The sequence below is a fragment of the Nanorana parkeri genome, unplaced genomic scaffold (assembly GCF_000935625.1).
Source record: "Nanorana parkeri isolate BGI_ZX_2015 unplaced genomic scaffold, ASM93562v1 scaffold617, whole genome shotgun sequence".
In the NCBI taxonomy this organism is placed as follows: domain Eukaryota; kingdom Metazoa; phylum Chordata; class Amphibia; order Anura; family Dicroglossidae; genus Nanorana; species Nanorana parkeri.
This window is the reverse complement of record NW_017306885.1, coordinates 423,496-446,027: the sequence shown is the minus strand read 5'-3', so window position 1 is coordinate 446,027 and position 22,532 is coordinate 423,496. Positions and strand designations below refer to the sequence as shown.

Sequence of the window (22,532 nt, the reverse complement as noted above, 5' to 3'; positions counted from 1 at the left end):
TTAGTGTCACTTTATGGCTTCCATTTAGCACTCGAACCCCAGTTTTTTACTCTGGGAACCATTGCTAGTTCTGATTAGAGCACACCTCTGCAGCTTTACACACACTGATCTGCCTGCCCTGGATCAGACACTCTCAGTGAATGTGAGGCACCTTCCAGGCATTGGAGAGGAGCCTTCCTATCAATTGTCTTGTGCACTTGTATTGCTATTTTTAACCTTCTTCTTCAGCCACTGTAAATGTACCTAGTCGTCTTGCCTCTACCTGAAATGTTATTAGACTCTATGTGCCAGCTTAGGCAGTAAGCTACAATTGGTAAAGTAACACTAGTAAAGTGGAGTTATAAATGGGAAAACATGCCTACAATCCCTAATTTATGATCTTGGTTTCCCAAATATGGCTCCCACCTTATTGACCCTAAGGATATTCCAATTTACAGCAAACTAGTTGGATTACTTACCAAGTATTGGAATTTACATTTTGATCTGTACCTTCTTGCCCTATAAAATGATCAAGAACATTCTATTAAGTATTTCCAGTGGCATCCAGGGAAAGAGGCACTTTTTAAACTATTGTACCTTCCTAAAAAAGTGCTATATAATGCACCGTTTTTGAACATGGCTGCTATTGTCAAGCATTTTTTGGGGGGAGCTAAACATAAATGGCAACTGCACCAATCAATTTATATCTAGCTTTTTAAAAGTAAGATGCACATGAAAGGGCTTTGCACAGAACAAACACAAAACATTTTTTCGCAACACACTTACCAGGTAGAAATACACTAACATGTTGCGTCAGAGGTTTTAGTTGCACACCATTTGCAAACATATATAGAAGCCACATTGCCTCGTCAAGGCCCCTCTGTGTAGTGTGGTCCTAACTGTAATTTCTGAGAGCCTTCATCTTGGTGCATTTACACCAATGGACTATTTGAGAGCAGGAATGTCTGGAGGTAGCCCATTTCTCCTTAAAGGCACAGGGAGACACCAAAAGCACAGCAGGATCTGAAGGCCCCCTATGTGTCATCGCACCAAATCCAGCTATCTAAAGAAAAATGGCAACCATAGTTTTTTTTTTCTTGAACGCTGTCATTTCTAGATTGTAATATTGTTTTAGCTCAAAATATTTAAACAAATGTATATTTTCTCTGAAAATGTCTGCTGCTTATCTGGTTACTTTATTTCTGTCTCCTTACTGCCATTGCAGAACCAAACTTTGCTTTTGTTGTATTCTTTAAAAAAAAATGTGGGATTTTTTACATTGCAGACACACTTTAAAATGACGTTTGTTTTATTAACTTGGGCTCGAAACATGAATATTTAGCCAACTTGAAGACATATGTTTAAATCAACATAACAATAATTCAACATGCAGACTTCAGAAATCATATCCTTGACAGGGGCACAAAATGTTTACTAGGCACAATTTAGCAGCAGTACATCTCTGCAAATCTTCCACTTCCCTTGTTCTTATTGCTCGGTTGTAAAGATTACTTACGCCAGCATCTTCCTTGTTCAACACACAAGGAAGTGGCTACTGCAATTTCCTGCCTGGATCAGGCTGACCTGAGTTCATCTGATGTGTCATTGTGTACATTATCTGTTGGATGTTAACATGTTGCATCATTGCATTGTCATTAGCGTCTAAATAGAGGAACTATTAGAAGAAATTGTGGTTTAACTTACAGAAAAGGGTGAGACAGGCAAACAACATAGGTACAACTTGTGATTTTCACCCAGGCAGTAAAACAGAAGTATCTGCCCCTTACAGTACAGTGTTTCACAAGTTTGCTAGGCAAAAATAATAACTAAACTGTGTCCCATGAAGTGATATTACAATGCAGAAAGATGTGTGCTTCAACATTGTACCAAAACTGCTATTGTACATAAATATGAAGTCAGAAAATGTATACCCTGAAAATAAGACACTGTCTTGTGTTTTTTGAGCCAAAAAAACACACTAGGTCTTATTTTTGGGGTAGGTCTTATTTTTTTTTAATGTATAACAGTCCAAAGTTAATGCAAATCCAAATTAAATAATCCAAAATGGCAAAGTTAAGAATAGGGTGATCAGGGCAATCAGGGATGCCGTACCTTTCCAAGAGCAATTTGGTAACCAGAATGAGCGTAACGCACTTTCACTATCAATTCCTCACAGGCGGAGTGCATTTGGTGACAGGAGCGGGCGCTATAGAGAAAACATTGGCTCATGCGGCTCTGCTCCCTCCGCTGCCGGCTAGCTTCCTCTAGCGCTGGTTTCGTTGGCACCGCTGATTCTCTCCCGGGGCTCTTCAAGTTCCCCCTTATGACACCACTGGCCCTGGGAATGGTCACAACTAGGTCTTATTTTCGGGGTAGGTCTTATATTTTAGCAATTCCCAAAAATGGTACTAGGTCTTATTTTCGGGGAAACAGGGTATATGTACAGTACTGCTTGAAGTGTTTACACATACATTAGTGACTAAAATTGTGAACACTTGTAGGATTTGTCCCCTTTTGGAGTGCTATATATTTTCTCTAAAGCAGGGGTCTCAAACTCAATTCCCTCGAGGGCCACTCAACACATTTTTCTATTGAGATTGTAGTCCATCACGGGAGCAAGCTTGGCGCGGTGTAAGTAAAAAAAAAGAGTGTGGTGTAATATATGGTACATTATACAGCGGCGCAGTGCAAATTACCAGCAGCTATAGAGGAATGTAGCAATAGTACATTATAATATAATGTACTATTGCTGGGATTTGTAGTCCTCTGTAGCTGGCCTTATTCTGCATTGCGCTGTATATAATGTATTATTGCTGCGATGTGTAGTCCTCTATAGCTGGTGGTATTCTCCATTGCGCTGTATAATGATTATACTGCTCAATGTAGATTACCACTGCCCAGTTATAGAGAAACTACAAATCCCAGCAATAATACATTATACAGCGCAATGGAGAATACCACCAGCTATAGAGGACTACAAATCCCAGCAATAATACATTTAACAGCCTGTATAATGTATTAGTGCTGGGATTTGTTGTTCCTCTATAGCTGCTGGTGTTCTACAGTGTGCCGCCTTTTTTTTTTTCAAACAGGAAACATTAAAACAGGTCCCTTTACCTATTTCTGAACCCTTGTAAGTCGCTGCAGCGGCCGCGTGCTCTGCGGGCGTGTGTCCGGCTTGTGCGGTGGCCAGATGGCGTGGTGTCCGCGGCGTGCATAGCTTAACTCGTGTATGGAGCCGCGAACAGGCAGGCGTGAGTGGGAAACTTTAATTTTAGCTGACGAATCGACGATGGAAAACGCTGACAATGTTTTCCATAGTCAATTTTAATCGACTTAATCTATAATACAGCCCCCTCTCCTGCTTACCTTGTTGCAGGGAGGAGGCTGTGAGCCACGATCATCAATCCCTGTTGATCTAGTGGCGATTAGTAAGGTCTGCTTGCTAATCAATCCTTTCGCCCAATGTTCAGCGAAGACTCCGGCCGAAAGGATCCGAGTGCCGGCACAGAAGCAGCTATTCGGTCTGCATCCGACAGAGATGCAGACCGTGTAGCTGCTCCCGCAAGTCCGGTACGTGGTCCGTGACCGCGTGCCAGACTTGTGAGCTAGCTGCGGGCCACATAGTACCGGCTCGCGGGCTGCAACTGGCCCGCGGGTCGGTACTTTGAGACCACTGCTCTAAAGGTACTGGAACATATCATGTTATATATAATTTTATTCCAAATTTAGTGCATACAATTGTATACTATTTAATATGATATCTATTTAAACAAGAATGAAACATGCATATATGTACAAAAATGTCCATATCTGGTTGGATACCCTTTGGAAGTAATAACTTCTTTGCACCTTTCTGGCATGGAATACACTGCATTTTTAAGTTCTTCTGGTGTAATGATATGATACCAGCTAGGGATGCCCCGATACTAGTCATTTTCATGAGTACTTGTACTCGTGAAAGTGCCCTGATTCTTAAGGCCGATACTGGCCCTTTTAGATTTTTTAACAGCAGCGGCTGTCCAAGTTCCCACGCTTGTGGGGACCTGCATTAGCTGTCCATGGCAGTGCCTGTCCGGTTCTATAGCTCCTCCTCCCCAGCGTAGGCACAGCCATGGACAGCCCCACACCGCACAGCAGGGGTTCCCAACCACCCCACTAGTTACCAACTGGTCCGCAGCCGCCAGCACTCTCCTGGGCAGTCCCGCTCCCAATCTAGGGCCGGAAAGGAGAAGAGCAGGGCCATGCCAGTGCAGACAATGGGGCAGCACAGCCTTAACTCTAAAAGAGCAGAGCAGTGCGGCTCTCTGTCAGTGTAGAATGAGGAGCAGCATGGCTGTGTCAGTGAGGAGACAGAGGGTGTCCTTGGAGCGTGTCAGCGTGTGCCGAGTGGATGGAGTGACAGCTCTGCACTGAGCCATGTTACAAGTTAATGACCCTTATAGTGTTTGCAGACTTCTGTTACATGTCCTTCCTTCATATTACTTCTACAGCAGCCTGGACTCCCTGTCTGCCCTGTGTTATTGTATCTGCACCACACTAATCACTACCGCCCCCTCCTTGCTACCCCATCACATATGTGTTGTGCTCTGGGGGGACATCTGTGTTGTGCTCTGGTGAGAAACTGCCCTAAAAATCATTAGTCTTGTTGTTTTAGAAAAAATGTCACATGTCCCTGTAAGAAAAAGTATCGGTAATTGGTATCGGCAAGTACCTGAGGGAAAGTACTTGTACTTGGTTTTAAAAAAGTAGCACCGGGACATCCCTAATACCAGCACATTATTATAGTTACTTTAGGGGGGATTTATCAAGACTGAAGCAGACAGAATCTAGAGAAGTTGCCAGTAGTAACCAATCAGCTTTTTTCTTTTGTTCTCCGTTTGTTCAGTAAAGCGTTGAAAATGAAAGATAGAAGCTGATTGGTTACCATGGACAACTGCTCCAGGTTCTGTCTGATCTAGTTTGATCAATTCCTTTCTATGAGTTCTAATTGATTTCTTCATCTTTCTTTTTCAACACCACACTTTGCCCAATGGTTTAGTTCCAGGCTTTTTCCTGGCCAGTCCATACCATTAATATGATGGGATTAAACCCAGTTCTTTACAGCCTTGGCAGTATGGCAAGTAGCATTACTATGCTAGAAATTAGATTCCAGTGAAGAAGTTTTGGTTGCAATATTCGTATAGTGTGGCTATATTTTTGAAAAAAACTGCAAAATGTCTTCCAGGTCTTGTAATGTCTTTTCCTGTGGGTTGCATGTGTGCAGCATGAGACTTGAGGGCTTCTCCGCTTTCAGCAGCACATGTATTTTTCACAGCTATGACTTCAGATAAAGGAAATGGGTTGTATTCTTTTTTTTTTATATTATACATCAGCAATGTACATAGATACATTTGCCTGTTGTGTGGACATCTTGATCATACCACCATTCCTTTTTTAGTGTTCTTAATAGTGACATTTATTTTTTCCTTAAAAATCCTTCACTAAGTGCTTGCATTTGATGGACTGATGATTGATTTATAGGATTTTTGCCCTTAATCCAGCAGTTAGTGGGAAAATGCATACATCATGAAAAATGTATAAGCAGAAGGTGCAGTCAGAAAGTTACAGGACTTTGCTTGTAAATGTCAAACCTGACTTATTTTCCCCCCCTATTGGTCATGGAGAGCAACAATCATATTAAAGGACCAATAGAGAGGCTTTGGAGCAAGATAGAATATTGTAGGAAAAGCAGAGCTTTGCATAAAATTCAGCTGCATGTAACTGGGACTGCTGCTTATTTTGGCATATAGTTTTAACCAAACGCAACAACTGCTTATGCACCTTTTCATCATGTGCTTTGACTGACCAGATTTGTAACTGTTTATTTTTCTCTTGACCTAAACAGATGTTTTTGGCTGTGGAACCCTGTGCTTCAAATGTTATTATATATACAGGGATATTCATAAAAGGGTGAAGAGTTTGGAGAAGGCAGGAGAAGTGAACAATCTAGGCCAAAATAGCTGATTTGGAAAACTTCTCCAATTCAGCTCACTTTCAACTGCCTTCTCCAAACTCTTCACCCTTTTGTGAATAACCCTGACAGTTCTAAATAAATATTCACATTGATTATAATATTGGCACTAAGGTGTTGCCCACAGTGGCAAGTTTAAAAGGTTTTGTTTTCTTTCTTAAGCATTTAATTTAATTGATATCAATAGGGGTATAATTGTGTAGTTTGGTCTAGAAAATCAAAGAAGTATTGGGAGAGTAAAATATATTCTTCTCAATACTTAGGGCTGGTGCGTGACACAGGCAGCTTTCACATGCCAACCCTATAGATTGAGAGCTGAGCAATTGACTGACTGCTTAGCTCACAGTCCTCTCCCTGCAGAGAGCGGTGACTGACAGACACCTCCCCTCACTGGGATTCCCCCCTACCCTCTCTCTCACTGGAGTAACTCCAGTAGAGCTAGCTGTCAGGCAATGCGGACTCTGCGCTGTCAGCATATAGTGCTTTTTTTTCTTTTTTTAAAGCTAACATGGAATCATTCCATCAATCAATGGAATCATTGTTCATATTTTTTATTTTAGAAAGTAAAAAAAAAAAAAAGCTAACATGGTACCTGACAAGTAGGAAGTTTGTTCTAATCACAGAGACAATTGGTTGTTTTTGCATCGTTCAGTATATAGTATTTAGTATAGTTATAATATTTCAGACTCTGATCTGTTGTACGTATGCAGTAATTGCTCTGTTCATACCTTTGATTATTAGGCTTCATGTTCAGGACGTTTTTATATATACAAATATACCTTTTTTCATAAGCCACAATTCAGAGTATTCTGAAAGCTTATTCCTAATTTATAGTCCCTGCTTCTGCAGAAGCTACCATTCACAGACACATGTTAGGGCCAATATTGTGTGGAACCTACCGGTATGTTTTGAGATTGTAGGAGAAAACTGAAGCACTTGAAGGGAACACTTGCACACACACGGAGAACATATAAACTCCTTGCATATAGCGTCCTTGATAAGAACTAAACTGAGGACCTCAACAGTGCAAGGCAGCAGTGCTTGAGGACCTCAACAGTGCAAGGCAGCAGTGCTTCAGGAGTCTCACTAACAGCAATGGTGGGGGGAGAATGTCAAAGTCCTTAAACTTTTTCTCCTAGTGACCACCAATGATGGAGCACCATTCTGACTGTCAGGTCCAGTGGACACGATACTCGGCTAGCACTATCTTCAGGGATTTCTGTAATATGAGATCTACCACCGAATTAGGTCTTATTTTCGGAGTAGGTCTTATATTACAGAAACCCCTGAAGATAGTGCTAGGTCTTATTTTCGGGGTAGGTCTTACTTTCGGGGAAACACGGTATGACCTATTGTAAATATGTTGTTAATCAGTGTGGCTGGGGGTAGGAAGTACGTGACTTAACCTTCCAGCAGAGGTGGCAAGATGATAGAGTTGCAAGGCTTAACCGGGTTACAGAGAATAGGTGACAAGGATGGCATAAAGTGTAAATGAGATTTACATAACACAGTTAGCATCTTGGTGTTAAGGGAATCCTTTTGTCTGAACCTTTCTATGTGGGTTCCTAGCCAGGAAGGCACCAAGAATTGAGCCTTCTAAGGACCCTCCAACAAAGAAAAGAGTCACAGCTTCTTTATCCTAAAGGTCATATTTAAATATGGATCCATGGATTACCATCTTGGGGTCCTAGTATATGTATTCGAGGTACCTCCGTTATTCCCAGTAGAAGGACACCAGATGAGGCTGGGGTATCTCTAATCGTCTAAGAGCTAGAAAAAAGTTGGTTACTGTCAGTCCCAGACTAAGCATGCATGATGTTCATGGAAAGAGACATTTCTGCTGCATCTGAATCTGGAAATATTATATCTGTGTCAGACTCATATCTCAAAATATTAACCTTTGTGTTATATATCGGTGCTGTCAATTGGAAAACTCCTTGGCCAGATGTGAAATAGGTGGGGGCTTCAGGTCCTTATCTCTTAGACACACCTGCTCCTCCGCCCGTTCATCCCAGAGGTTGGACTGCAACCCGAGCTGTGACCCACAGGTATACAATATGTTGCAGTGGTAACCAAGGTGTGCTTACTTGGGGCAAAAATCTAATTTTGTAGTAAGTCGCCATTGTCCTCGTTAGAAGCCCCCTAGGAATAATCGAGAAAATCGAGTGCTTCTGTAAGTAGGATTTCTATCTGTTTGTATTGAATAACTGTCTTATGTAACAGCTAATTGTATGTAAATATGCACTGTAAATACTTTTCCTCCATAATAAATAATTAATTTATTAAGTTCCTGCCTTTGTCTGGTATAAGAACCACATATGTTCCTGAGGAGGTTCTTTTAATAATTATATACCTTATACGCATTCGGCTAAATTTAAGTTTCGAGTGTCTTTAAACGTTACTCTTGGAATTATATAGTAAATTAGAAATTGAATGTTTAACAAGGTTTGGTTTTGTGGCAGCATTCTTTAGATTAGATGAAGTGGGTAGTGTGTAAGTTGGAACTTTAATAGTTATTTCCCGGTCTAGTGACGACAGATAGTGTTTTTTTTTTTTTGTAACCCTCTTACCACCAAAATAAGTCATGTGACCGCTTGGAGTAGTGTACATTTATGACACTGACCACTGATGTCTGGGCATTTATTACTTCCACTGACACAGAAGCATTTATTACTCCCTCTGATACCAGGGTATTTATTACTCCAACTGACACCAAGGTCAATTTTTATTCTCACTGACACAAGGGGCATTTATTACTACACTACCTCCAATGCTGGGACATTTATTTCTACCACTGACCCCTAACATGGGGTCATTTATTACTCCCGCTAACTATGGATTAAGAGCATTTATTACCACCATTGACCTCTGATATTTTACTTTTACTGACCACTGATGTAGGGGTATCCACGGAACACTGATATATGGGCATTTCTTACTCCCAATAACCTGTGATGCCTAATGGCCACTGTCTGACCCCCAAATACTGTAGTCTGAAGGGAAGCAAACCAGCCCTTTGTTTTAAAAGTTTTGGGTTCCTGTCATTGAGTCTTAGTAATGTGCAGAGACTTAATCATGCTCCAACTTTAGTATTGCCTCTCCACCTTTCCCTTAAAGTGGGTTGAAACTTGACTGCTTTGAGGCTCGCAGTTTGTAGCCTTTGGTATTGTCTAACAGGTAACAGACAGGCAAACCAAGGACAGAATCTTAAAGCATCTATTTGGAGTTGTAGTCGAGTACAGGTCAGAGTTTAGGACAGGCAATAGACAGTCACAGTTGAGTAACTAGCTAGAGCTAGTTGGTCCTTAAATGTGATAAGTGGCCTTAATGACCAATAAGGAGGTATTGAGGGGGTGAGAGTTTTACAGACAAAGTAGAAATTTGCATGAAATGTTGTTTTCTATAATTTTACAAATATACTTGCTCCGTTAAATTCCCCAGGTGTTTATCTTTATAGAACCACTGAAATATGCTATATGTTAAACATGCATATTGCAGATTTAATGGCACACTTGATTAACCATCTTATTATGTTTATTGACTGTATATACTATATGGTATATAATGTGAAATTTGACTCACATTCTCAAAGTAACTGTGTGTAAAGTCTTTTTCAATAATCGATTATAATCGATTATGTCGATTAGTTGTTGCAGCCCTAAAGTCTAATAACAATAAGGCAGTGCATGCCATCTTGGTTTTCATGTAGTGGTATAGTGCTGCATTTCAGGAAAAATACTGTTAAAACCTTTTGTTAGTTGGTGTAAGTAATTTGGGTATCTTTGTTTGCATTTAGTCAGACTACATTGACTGTTTGGTTGGGGCGCTGTCAAGCTTTCTCGCACAGGGCGTCTAAAGGCCTAAGGCCGGCCCTGGTTTGGTAACAGTGCACATTGTTCAGAAATTCACTGTGATGGCCTTTCTAAACTCATCTCTCCTGGATACTGTTAGAAGACATAAACTGAGAGCACTTGAGTAGCCTCTGCTTGTAATTTGTAGTCTTTACTCTGGCTCCTGTGCTTTGTGTATTTATCCTGTTGGCTTGGGAAAAAATAACAATAGCAATTCAGATGCAGAACATTTGTCATTAATTTACTCCACAGCGCAAGAAAACGGTCCTAGGGTCTATTTGGTAGTAAATAAATTATTGGGGTTTTTTTTTTTTGCTTAGTGTATGTTTCCTTTGACATCTGACCTAGAACAAAACTGCTGTTTGATTAAAGAAAGGAAAGGGTGTAAATATACTAGTTTACATTACATGAGTTGTGTAAATTTACCTTTTATATCATTTCACTTTTGGCATTTGCTTTGAAATCATAATTTTCTCATCCATCTTTTTGTACCTTACTATCTGTTTTGAAAGCGAATCTGTAAGCTATTTAAAACTTACTTCTGTCTAAGAATAGTCACCATAAAGTGGCTGCTGCTACTACCTTTGGTCTACAGCAGGGGTAGCCAACCGCCGGCCTTCCAGCTGTGGTGGAACTACAAATCCCATGAGGCATTGCAAGATTCTCACAGCCACAGACATGACTCCCGAAGAGAGATGCTTCATGGGATTTGTAGTTTCACCACAGCTGGAGGGCTGGAGGTTTGCTACCCCTGCTCTACAGAATACCCTCCTCTTTGTGCCTCTATGCAACTCATTTCACTCCTTTAATAGTGCTTACTAGTCACTGTGGTGCTCTTACTGGAGTAATAGAAATAGCAGGTATCTTGTTGTGTCAGCTCTTAGGCATAACTTTTACTTTCAACATTTTTTAAAATAGATAAGCATTTTGGTTTTCAACATCATGTGTCTCCTTCCACATTGCATAATATTGATGGTTGCAAAATATTTGCTAGAATCACAATAACTGGGTTGTTACTACCAGTTATTCATACCGCCACTTAGTGCAGATCAGAACAATCTAGCACCTAAAACTTGAGCATCCGAAGTGATCTTCCTTGTTCTATTGCTGCTGACATCTTCGTCCCACAGCCTACTTCCAGATTTGGCACCTTTAGTCTTATTAGCTGGCACAGGATGAAGTAACTCCAGCAAAATGTATCCTGACGCCAAGCTATGCCAAGATTGTAAATTAAGTTGCATATGCAATGCTAAGAAGATTGCTTATAGTACATGAAGGAGCTTTGTATTGCGGAATAGACATAGTATATCTCTTTTGGAATAAAAAGCCTACTAACAGTTTTTCCTCTAAAGGGTTTAGTTCTGTTAAGCAACTCCGTTGTATATTGTGATTACAGGTGCGTGTGGTATTAGTCTTCTAGTTCTTCCTCTGAATAATGCCCTGGGGATGTAGATGTTCATGTTATGCTGTGTTCTGGAATAACCACTTTCAGTTTTCTGAAAATTACATGGTAATCACTGTCAGCCCATAGGAATAGAAAATTGGTTCATCACAATGATTTGCAAATTTATAATGGCCATACATTAAAGTGTTTTATAAAATAGACTCTTTTATATGTCAGCTACATGTTTAGATTGCCATTTATAGTTGCTTGTCTCTTTCTGGTGTCAATTATAGTTGCTTGTCTCTTTCTGGTGTCAATATGTTCTAGATCTATTAAAAAAACTTCCAGCAAATGAAAATCTTGTAAAATAGACAGACAGCAGGGTCCCTTTCTCAATGTGACAGTGACCTGTGTAACTTGTGATCACTGTGTTGCCTTGAGGAAGGGACCATGCATGTCCCTGAAACTTTGGCTTTCTTTGACCTATTTGACTAATACATTTACATTGATGTCTTTATCGAGGAGTGCTAGTGACCCTTCTTACATTGCTCCCCCCAGCCCGATACTGGCCTCTGTGTTTAAAGCATATGGACTGATCCAGAGGATTGCTGGGAGTGGGAGGGGTTATATGGGCTGTCCCGTATTTCTGTTTGCCAGTGTCCAGTCACCTTTAGGTGGTTGCGTATAATCCAGTGTCTATGATTTAAAGGAGCCTGTGTCTTTTACTGTACTCCAAAAAATTAGATATTACAGGTAAGTCAAAAATCTGATTTTGCATGTATCTTCTGCCAGAAAACACTCTCTCTTAGTGATTTATTTGTTGTGGGGCTTAAAGGAGAACTATGAGGCGAGTTATTTTCACTCATCCTCATAGTTAGAGCTGACGTGTGACATTGACACTATCACACGTTGGCTTTATTAATCGGGAAGTGAGCAAACACTTCTATCGTTGCTTGCTCACTTCCCCATCATCTCCCTGTAGAGAGCGGTGACTGTTGGTCACCTCTCCCCTCTCCGATCCTCCAGCACTGACTGGAGGAACGGAGAGGGGAGGGGGTGGGCAGAGCCCGCTGTCCGTCAGCCAGCTGGGTGGATCACAACAGTTTTGTCGGGATCCATCCCGGCTGCGGCGCTCTCAGTATATAGTGAGCTGTGGCTCACTATATACTGAGGTTTGGGTCACGGTAGGGGGTTAGTATACAGTATGTCCTCCCGTGACCTCGAAGAGAACTATGGGGTAAAAGGGTTACCCCATAGTTCTCTTTTAGGTTCCACTTTAAAGGCTTTGTTATATCTCTGTTGTGCTATATAAAGGAGAGAAATATTCAGTAAACCAGTAATAAATATCTAAAACAAATAGGCTATATAGGTGCCAAATCCTGCACAATAGGATTAACTGGATTATAATTTTGAGATGTCCTTATTACATTCAAAGCATACAGATATGGACCCATTTGTTGTTACTTTTTCAATGAAAAAAACAACAACACTTTTTTCTGAAATAACGTTAAACTGGCAGCGCTTATTGGCTATGCCATATGTAATAAAAATCAGACTTGGACAAGAATGTTGGGCCTCTAACCTAATGTTTTGCTTTACAGTGTTAGAGGCAGTTACTGCAAATAAGCAATTTCTCTAACTCTCAATGAGACTTCTGCACCTGCCAAGAGGTAGTTTGGCCCACTCTTCCATTTCAGAATAGTCCATTGCTTTGTTGTTATCCATTCCTGGGTGTTTAACTGTGTAGTGGCAGATCTTTCTGCTGGGCAGTACTTTTCACTCCAGAATTCCTTGATAGTTTTGAGGTTTCATTGTGCCCTGCACAATTTGAAGGCACCCCGTGCGATACTCCGCAAAGCAGCCCCAAGACATAAGCTAGCCTCCTTCATGTTTAATAGTAAGTACGGGTTCCTTTCTTTCAAAGCTTCATGTTTTCATTTGCGAACATAGAGCTTATTTGACTTTCCATATACCTCAAGTTTTGTCTCATCTGTCAAAAGGACTTTCCCCCAGAAGCATTGTGGCTTGTTAATAAGCATTTTAGCAAATTCCAGTCTGGCTTTTCTGTGCCTTTCTTTCAACAGTGAAGTCTTCCTTTGAGACCACTGACACTCGCAAAGCGATGGATGATGCGATCAATGCAAGAAATCTCCAGCACACCATGTTCACAAGAGAAGGCAGGAAAATATTGTCCTGTCTTCACGCCTGGTGATATCATGGATTGGGACCTATGTTGTGGAGGTGCCATAGGACCCCTTTTGTGATTTGGTTCTGAATGCTGTATGGGATGTGCTGAGTTTCTTGAATTTCTGGATGGTGCAATCAGTCACTGATGTAACTTGATATTAAAGTTCAGCTCTTTGGAAGTTTTCCTTGGTTACTTGTCTCCCATTCACACTATACTTCTTTTTAATCAGGGGTTGATTTTCCTATTGCGGCCACATCCAGGGAGGTTTTCTACTGTCCCATGGACTTTAAACTTCTTAATAATAATTGCAACTGTAGATACAAGAGCATCAAGATGCTTGGAGATGGTCTTATACCCTTTGCCTTTGACATGTTGGTCTATAATTTTCATTCTGATCTCTCCCCTTGTTTTTTCTGGTCCATTTTCATTGTAGTGTGCATGATTCCAAATAGCATAGTGACTACTTCTCTCCATTTAAGTATGCTGACTGGCTTTTACAAGATTGAAGATGTGTGTAATACTTATTACATTGTAAGTAGGTTTTAGTTGGTCATTTAGTTATTCAAAAAAACTGAAGAGCCCATTAGGGCGAAACATGTCAGGTTTTATCTGAATGAGTTCTCTTTTATGCCTTATTTTAATAATAGTTTTTGACTTGATGTGACATCTACTGCATGCGAAATAGACCAATTATGTTTCAACTTTGTTCATTTCCAATTATGTAATAAATGAATTCATATTTTTTATACAATTGGAGAGTTTATAGTATTTCTTAAAAGCCCCTCCCCTTTCGGTAATTGTATACCTTAAGGTGGAATCTACTCCTCGCATTTCTTTCTAGTTAATGCTTATTACAGAAAACCGCTAGTTTGACATATTGCTATGATCCAATTATTTATAATCTTTTCTAGGGGTAGCAAAAAATCTGTCCAGTCCATTTTAGAGTATATTGGTAGTATAAGCAAAAGAAAATCTCTTTACAGTTTCCTTTCTTAAGGACTGGTTCCCACCTAGGCGACAGCGTTTTTGATGCATGGTTTTATGCGCATACCGCAAAAAGCACGTTTTTGTGAGCAGATTGTAGCCCATTGATGTTAACGAGAAAAAGCACATAAAACGCGCATAAAAACACAGCAAACAGGTGTTTTCAAATGTTTCCTATTAAGTCTATGGGGACAGAATGAGCTATAATATGCCAGGAAAGAGCTCCTGTACTTTTTCCAGCGACAGGCGTTTTGCTTATTGCGACAAAACGCTCAGATGTGAACGGGGCCATAGAAATGAATGGGATTTGTTTTTTTTTGGGTGGGGGGGTCAGATTTTTGGAGCGTTTTTTAGGGCAGAACCAAGCCTTACTTTGTGACATAGCAGATACTTGCAAGTATACATGAAGCACATGCTTTTTATTTAATGACTTTTCAGGAGGAATGAAACGGTTTTAATGAGCTTTACCAACAAATTTGTCTATGTCTGTATAACGGAAAAAGTGACATCTTTGGTTCCTTGCGTGTTACACTGAGCTGTGCTGTATCACTGGGGAAAAAAAGCAATGTAATACATATCGACACAGGGTAGGGTTTGCTACATTCTTAAACGTGCTTGATAAATGTAAAGTAAACACTTAACTTAGTGAGCTGTTCAAGCCATTTAAACAAACCTGATAACCTGGGAAATTCCGAACTAAGCACTAGTGGCTTAACCTGTTCACTGTTAGAGGTTCACCTTCTCACTCATCTGACTAAAATGGAAACATATGACCTAAAGCACAGAGGAATTTGCACATACAATGTATAGTAAATACATGTTTGAGTCTAAAATTTGACTTTTCTTGCTGTGGGAGTTGCAAACGAAAACTAGTATTATAGCTCATTTTTTCCAATGTATTGGTTATTGTATGTAAACAGAAGGACTTTGACCATAGAGGAAATACTAGCAGTGTTCCAGGGGGGCACCATGTTACTATATGGAACAGGTCTGAAATAAAACTCTACTGTGAAAGTGAAAAACCTCTTTTCTGACTGTAGAATTGGTTCACATGCTTTGATTTCGTTTGTGTATTATTTATGCTGTTCCTATTTAGATAGATAGATTTATTTATTTGTCACATACATAATCGTACAAGTATGATAAAAACAGAAAATAGGAACAGTGGATCAGAGCAGTCGTGACGGCAGCCGACTACACCGGCGCCATCTTGCCATGGTGTGGCTGACTTTAACAGTCATATGTGACATAAATTGCAAATGATGTTAAAGGTGAACTATGAGGTGAGTGACTTTCATTCAACCTCATAGTTTGAGCCGACCTGTGACAATGAAGTGAGCGAACACATACCGGCGCTCACTCACTTTCCAATCATGTCCCTGCAGAGAGCCGTGACTGTCACTCATTCCTCCCCCACAGGTACGGACGGGGGAGGGGGCGGGCACAGCTGGCTCTGCCTCTAAATAGGCAGAGCCAGCTGTCAATCACGCAGATGGGTGGATCTCGACAGCATTGTTGGGATCCATCCCGGCTGCGGCGATCTCCATATATAGTGAGCAATAGACGTTAGAATATGTCCTCCCGTGACCCTTAAGAGAACTATGGGATAAAAAGGTTACCCCATAGTTCTCTTTTAAGTCTTGTTTGCAGAACTCCTAATAGCCTTGTGAAACCTGGTAATATATTCCATTGTCAGGTGCCTATACCTGCTGTCTTATTCGTTTGTTCAGGGCTAGTTCACACCAGATACAGTTGTGATGCAGTCCATTCAGTTTGACAGCTGCATCAAAAATGCATCACATTGCTTTCCTATGGGATTTCTGGTGTTCTGTTCACACCAGTGCAGTCTGTCGGACCGCAACGGAACGCATCAAAGAACACATTTAAACGCAACTGAACGCATTACAATATTTGCATTTTAAAAAAACAAAAACAATTTGAGGGGAATTTCTTAAAACCGGAGCAGACAAAATCTGGAGCAGCTGTGCATGGCAACCAGTCAGCTTCTCTCTTCAGTTTGTTGAGTTAAGATTTGAAAATGAAAGAGGGAAGCCGATTGCTTGATATGCACAGCTGCTCCAGATTTTGTCTTCTCCAGTTTTGATACATTCCCCTCATTGTGTCAAAATCTTTGTAAAAACGCAGCAATCCGCATCGCACTGCAGCTGCGCAGACACACGCAGTTGTGATGCAGTTCTGGTGTGAACTAGCCCTCAGGATAGGTGAGCATTACGTTGTTGCACTTTAACATTTTCTCATCTAGTAACTCATCTAGAAATATGAGTTATCTTTTTGAAACGTTAAAAATGTTACAACCTGGTTATAACAACCTCACAGGCGACTGGAAAAATATGTCCTGTTACCCTATAACAATGTAGGATTTGTTTTTCCTTTACCATAAATGGGGAAAGCAGTCTACATGTTCAAAATGCTACCATCTGTTAAGCTGCAGTGGTTTGCTATAGATTAATGAAGTAAATATGTCCTGAGTTCAGTCATAGCTCCGTCTCTGAAACTTTACATTCTCCCCTTGGATTTTCTGTGGAAGTGAAGTACAACATTCCTGTATGCTGACATTAAATATATAAAAAGGTTAAATTTAGAACAAATTGCAACATAAGCTTAAATTTAGAATACATTTAACTAGATGTAAAATAAACAGAGAACAGAGTTACAGACAGTGAGGATTTTCCTGGAATAAAAGTATGTAAAAGGTGCTGATATCTGTGACTGTCCCTATAATGTATAGATGCCTCTGTGCTGTAATAGACAACAGGCACCGCCCACATGCAGATATCTGTATATTTTGTTTTTACAGCTCTGCAAACTTCTGGCATCATTAAAGTGACCTGCCTTTTTAAAACTGAAAAGCTGCCATTAAAGATGGCCACACAGCAGCTTGAGTTTCCATACATTTGACATGTTCGTTGTCGTTGCCTAAAAACTTTGTAGTATGAAGGCATAACTAAACATTGCAAGCAACTTATAAATGTATATCCTGTCAGAAGGGCCAGTCTAATTTGTGTGTGGCCAGCCTGTCACTGCTACTTGAATAAAAATTGGTATGCAGCTCCCAGGAGTTGCCTAAATTACTATCCTTAAAATGTGTGTCAACCTCACCAATTAACTTTTCATATTTGCTCCCTTTTGGTCTGCTAAATATACAATTTATAGTGTTTTGTTATATTTTGTCAGACATTTAGAGCTGTCCTGTGCATATTTCTTGTGTTATCCATATTTGCCACCCCAACCCCTTCCCCCCAGTTCTTATCTTGGACTGCAGAACTCGGTACTCTGTATATTGTGAAGATGAGGAGAGTGGGAGGAATTCAGTAGTTTAACAAAAGACAACTGCCTAGGCTGATTAAATTTTTTGCCATTTCAGTCCACAGAACTGAACTTTGTTGTTTGCCCACAACAGAGAATTAGCGGAGTGCATTTTAGGCTGAACAACAGGTATTTTTCTGTACTTGCCAGGGGGATAAATGTATATATATTGCAGAGATGTACTGCATATGCATTTTTGTGCCCTGACATACACATAATCACCTCTCATATAAGCTTTTACATGTTTACATGTTTTCAAAAGTTGTTTTTGACCCTTTTGAATAGGCAGCTTTCATTAAAAGAAAAAGTCTCCTGGTGGAGACTACGTGTGGCAGTATTGACACACATGGCCCTCTGTTGTTAATTTCAGTAAACAGGTCCAGCACAATGATGCTGGAATAAGTGCATATAGACAGGAAGTGGCTGGATGTGATCCGTAGCACTAAAAAAAAAACCAGGGTAATTGATTAAAACATGTTTTAGCAGACCAAGTGTCACCTGGTTAGGGCTTGCACCTGCTTTAGCGCCTTTAATTTATCTGAAATGATTCCAAGTTTTTTTTAATCACAGAATGCACTGATGTAGCACAGTCTACATTCATGCTAGTATTAATTTTGGGAACAAAACGTGGCTGTATTTCTCATCATGCCATGCTTCACTGGTATATATCAGAGGGTTGGAGTGTGCCTACACCCTGATCATTTCACCCACTTCCTCCTGGGACATCTTACGTTGTATCTTTCTTTACTTGTCATGACTTCTTCATTTCTATGCCTCCTACTTTGTTTCTGAATTTTTTGTTTAGTCCTTCCTTTTATTCTTTCTGGATTTTTACTTCGAATGGGTTGAAGGCTTGTGTTTTTGCCACTTCCCTCAGATTGTCCTCTGCTGCTATCCATCAGGAAGCCATGCTCCTCTTGTTCCACCAGGACTCCTTTAGGTGAAGCCTAAAAGCCCTATTTCTGTAGTTTTCACAGATGCGCTGTTTGTTGGGGAGCATCAGCAGAATAAAACTGATATGACAGTTTCCTGAAGTAGCTTGTTAAATCCCTCACATATTTGTATCTTCCAGAGCGTACGGCCTCTGGAACACAAGCCGGCCGGCTCCCTGCTGGAGGGGTATATTGAAGTCAATGGCACTGCAGCCACGCTCCCCGCCCACAAAACGCAGGCACATTAGTTCAGTGTGATCTGCAAAAATGCTGCAAGCACTGCAAAATAGTGCTTGCAGCATTTTGTTCGTACCGGACTGCAGGCATTGATGTTCTCATGCGGCCGATCGCACTGTGGCCTTAGAGCGTGGATACAGTGCCATTTACTTCAATAGACATCCATGCCCCCTCCTGCCCCACAACATAGTAAGCCGGGCCACAATGCGATGCAGAACGTTCTGGCCAGAAACGGGCCGGAACGCACTGTGTCTGGTGTGAACGAGGCCTTAGGGTAGAACACAGAGGTGTCGTGCAACATGGTAAACTGTTATTTCCCTGAGGGATGTTAATCACATACACTGACTGCCTTGTATACTTAGCATAGCATTATTATTCCTGAGAAATGTAATCCAGCTAATGTCACTTAAGCTTGTTGTTGAATTTGGTGTTAGTTTTCCTTATAAACTAGTCTTCGAATTGACCATTTTGTTTTCTAGGCTTTGAATATTGTTGAATATTTGTCTGATGAACCAGAGGACGAATACTCTGTACCAGCTGAAAGGCAGAACATTCCAGTGTGCGAGGAAAACATTCTTCCTTCTGGTGGAAGAACTGTAAGTGACTGGGTGAAAACAGCACAAATTCTGCTCCAGACTCCAGAGAAGAAAATAGACAAAACGTTCAAGACACCAGAGGATTCTGCTAAAAAGAAAAAACGTTTTCTCAGGTTGGTATTGGCAGTTAGAAAGATGGTGATGTTCACAGAAGTATAGAAAAGAAACATTTGTCTAATAGTCTTCAGGTGATTTGCTTTCCAACATACTCCGTTATATCTGGCCATATTTGGAGAGGTCAAACAATTGCCCAAGTGGCATAAGCATAACCGTGTTCTTGCTTCTTAAAAAATCTGGTTTTAGAAAAAAAAAAAAAAACGTTTACCCACTTTCTTGTGACATGTTAGTGACTCCAGAAAGGAGATGATCACCCATCCTTTTCCCAGCCATCCTAATGTCTTAAACTGCCTGATACAACAAAGCTTTCCTTGAGTGCGGACATTTCTCTTGTTGCACTCTCCATGATAAAAAATAAAATAATAAGCCAAGAAGCAGAATAGGACCCCCATAATTGTTGTGGCTGGTCTGCAGGCTTGGGAGCTCAGTCACACAACTAGAATCTCAGATAGATTAGAAATTCTCTGGCGATTTAACTCCCCATCATCTACCAAAATAGAAAATATCAATTAAAGCAAGACTTTTTCTTTGAGTGGATTGTAGGGTAAATTAATGACTTGAACGTCTTAGTTTTAATTAGTAAAGCATATTTAATTGGTGAATCTATTAGTGTACACAGCTGTATTTAAGTCATAGAATAGATCCAGGTTGTAAAGAACATATTTAAAAAAACAAAAAAATGTTAGAACATACTAGTAACTAAAGCATGCCGTCTGGAGACGGCAACCCGCAGATGCAGCAGTGCCGTCCGTCCGTTTTTCTACTACGGGCGGACGGCAAGAGGTTAAAGGATAGCTGAACCTAAGAACAAAACTGTGATATACAGTTAGGTCCAGAAATAATTGGACTTCTACAGAATTTTCATAATTCTTGCTCTGTGCGCCAATGGATCCATATCACCATGAATTTGAAATCAAACAATCATCTTTCATTCAAGGGTCGAACAAAAACATTATATGAAACGTTTAGGAATTGCAACCATTTTCATACACAGTCTCCTTATTTCAGGGACTCAAATGTAATTGGACAAATGAATACAATCCTAAACTTTTTTGATATTTTGTCAATCCTTTGCAGGCAATGACTGCTTCAAGTCTTGAATGCATGGACATCACCAAATGCTGGGTTTCCATCTTTGTGATGCTTTGCCAGACCTTTACTGGAACTGTCTCTAGCTGTTGTTTGTGGGTCTTTCTGCCTTAAGTTTTGTCTTCAGCAAGTGAAATGCATGCTCAATCGGGTTGAGATCAGGTGACTGACTCGGCCATTGCAGAATATTCCACTTCTTTGCCTTAAAAGAAACTCCTGGATTCATTTCGTAGTATGTTTTGGGTCATTGTCAATCTGTAAAGTGAAGCACCATCCAATCAAATTAGCTGAATCTGGCTGAATCTATGCAGACAGTTTTAGAGCTGCAGCTAACGATTATTTTCAAAATCGATTAGTTAGCCGATTATTAAGTTCGATTAATCGGTTAATCGGATAAACTATAAAATAAAGTTTAAAAAATGGCTCCAGTGATGGGACTACTAGTTTGTATTGAGGTTGTAGTCCATCACAGGAGCAAGCTTGGACCGGTGGAAGTAAAAAAGAAAAAAAGATAGTGTGGTGTGCAATATAGTGAAATGGAAAGTGTAAAATTATACAGCAATGCATGCAGAATGGCAACGGTTATAGAGGACTACAAAACCCAGCAAAAGCACATTATACAGCACAATGCAGAATACCGCCAGCTATAGAGGAATACAACAAATCCCAGCAATAGTACATAATAGCTGGCGGCATTCTGCATTGCGCTGTATAATGTACTATTGCTGGGTTTTGTAGTCCTCTATAGCTGGTGGTATTTAGCATTGTACCACTTTATAATGTATTATTGCTGGGATTTGTTGTACTCTTCTACAGCTGGTGGTATTCTGCATTGCGCTGTATAATGTATTATTGCTGGGACTTGTAGTCCTCTATACAGCGCAATGCAGAATATCACCAGCTATAGAGGAGTACAACAAATCCCAGCAATACATTATACATACAGTGTATAATGTATTGCTGGGATTTGTATTCCTCTGTATAATATACAGCACAATGTACCATCAGCTATAGAGAAATACAAATCCCAGCAATACATTATAGAGCACCATGTGTGGGAAAGTGCAGTCTTCCAGCAACGTGCTTCTGAGATCGGACCTGTCTATCAGCAGCTGCCATACCCCCACACCTGCTCCTCTTTACTACATCTCCCCGCCTCCCTGTGCCGATCGTGGATGTGGATGGGCAGGAAATGTGAGGCGGGGAGGAGGTGCGACGTGTGGAGCGTGGATGCGAGCGGGTCTGGCAGCGGCAAGCGTGAGGTGGGGAGGAGGTGCGGTGCACAGCGTGTGGAGCTGTGAACAGGGCCAACTGATCAGAAGCCGATTAATCGATTATTGAAAAAGTTGACAACTTTTTCAATAATCTATTATAATCGATTATGTCGATTAGTTGTTGCAGCCCTAGACAGTTTATCCCTATACTTCAGAATTCCTCTGACTGCTTCTGTGTTCTACCACATTATCAATAAACACTAGTGACCCAGTGCGGTTGGAAGCATGCATCCCCAAGCCATCACACTGCCTCCACTATGTTTTACAGTGGATGTTGTATGCTTCGGATTATGAGCCATTCCAAGCAAACTTCATACTTTTTTCTTCCCATCATTATAGTACAGGTTGATCTTAGTTTCATCTGTCCAAAGAATGCTGTTCCAGAACTGGGCTGGTTTTTTAGATATTTTTTGGCAAAGTCTAATCTGGCCTTTCTATTCTTGAGGGTTAGGAATGATTTGCACCTAGTGGTGAGCATTCTATATTTGCTGTCGTGAAGTCTTCTCTTTATGGTAGACTTGGATAATTATATGCCTACCTCCTGGTGAGTGTTCTTCACTT

At 40.5% G+C, this 22,532-nt stretch overlaps 1 protein-coding gene across 1 annotated transcript in view; it reads left to right on the top strand.

The window, feature by feature from the left end:
* Positions 1–22,532, top strand: part of SPIDR (scaffolding protein involved in DNA repair) — a 363,404-nt gene that overhangs the window by 78,888 nt on the left and 261,984 nt on the right. Inside the window, exon 6 of the mRNA XM_018562962.1 lies at positions 19,375–19,604. Within this exon, the coding sequence (XP_018418464.1) occupies positions 19,375–19,604 (230 nt within the window). The remainder of the gene's footprint in view (positions 1–19,374; positions 19,605–22,532) is intronic.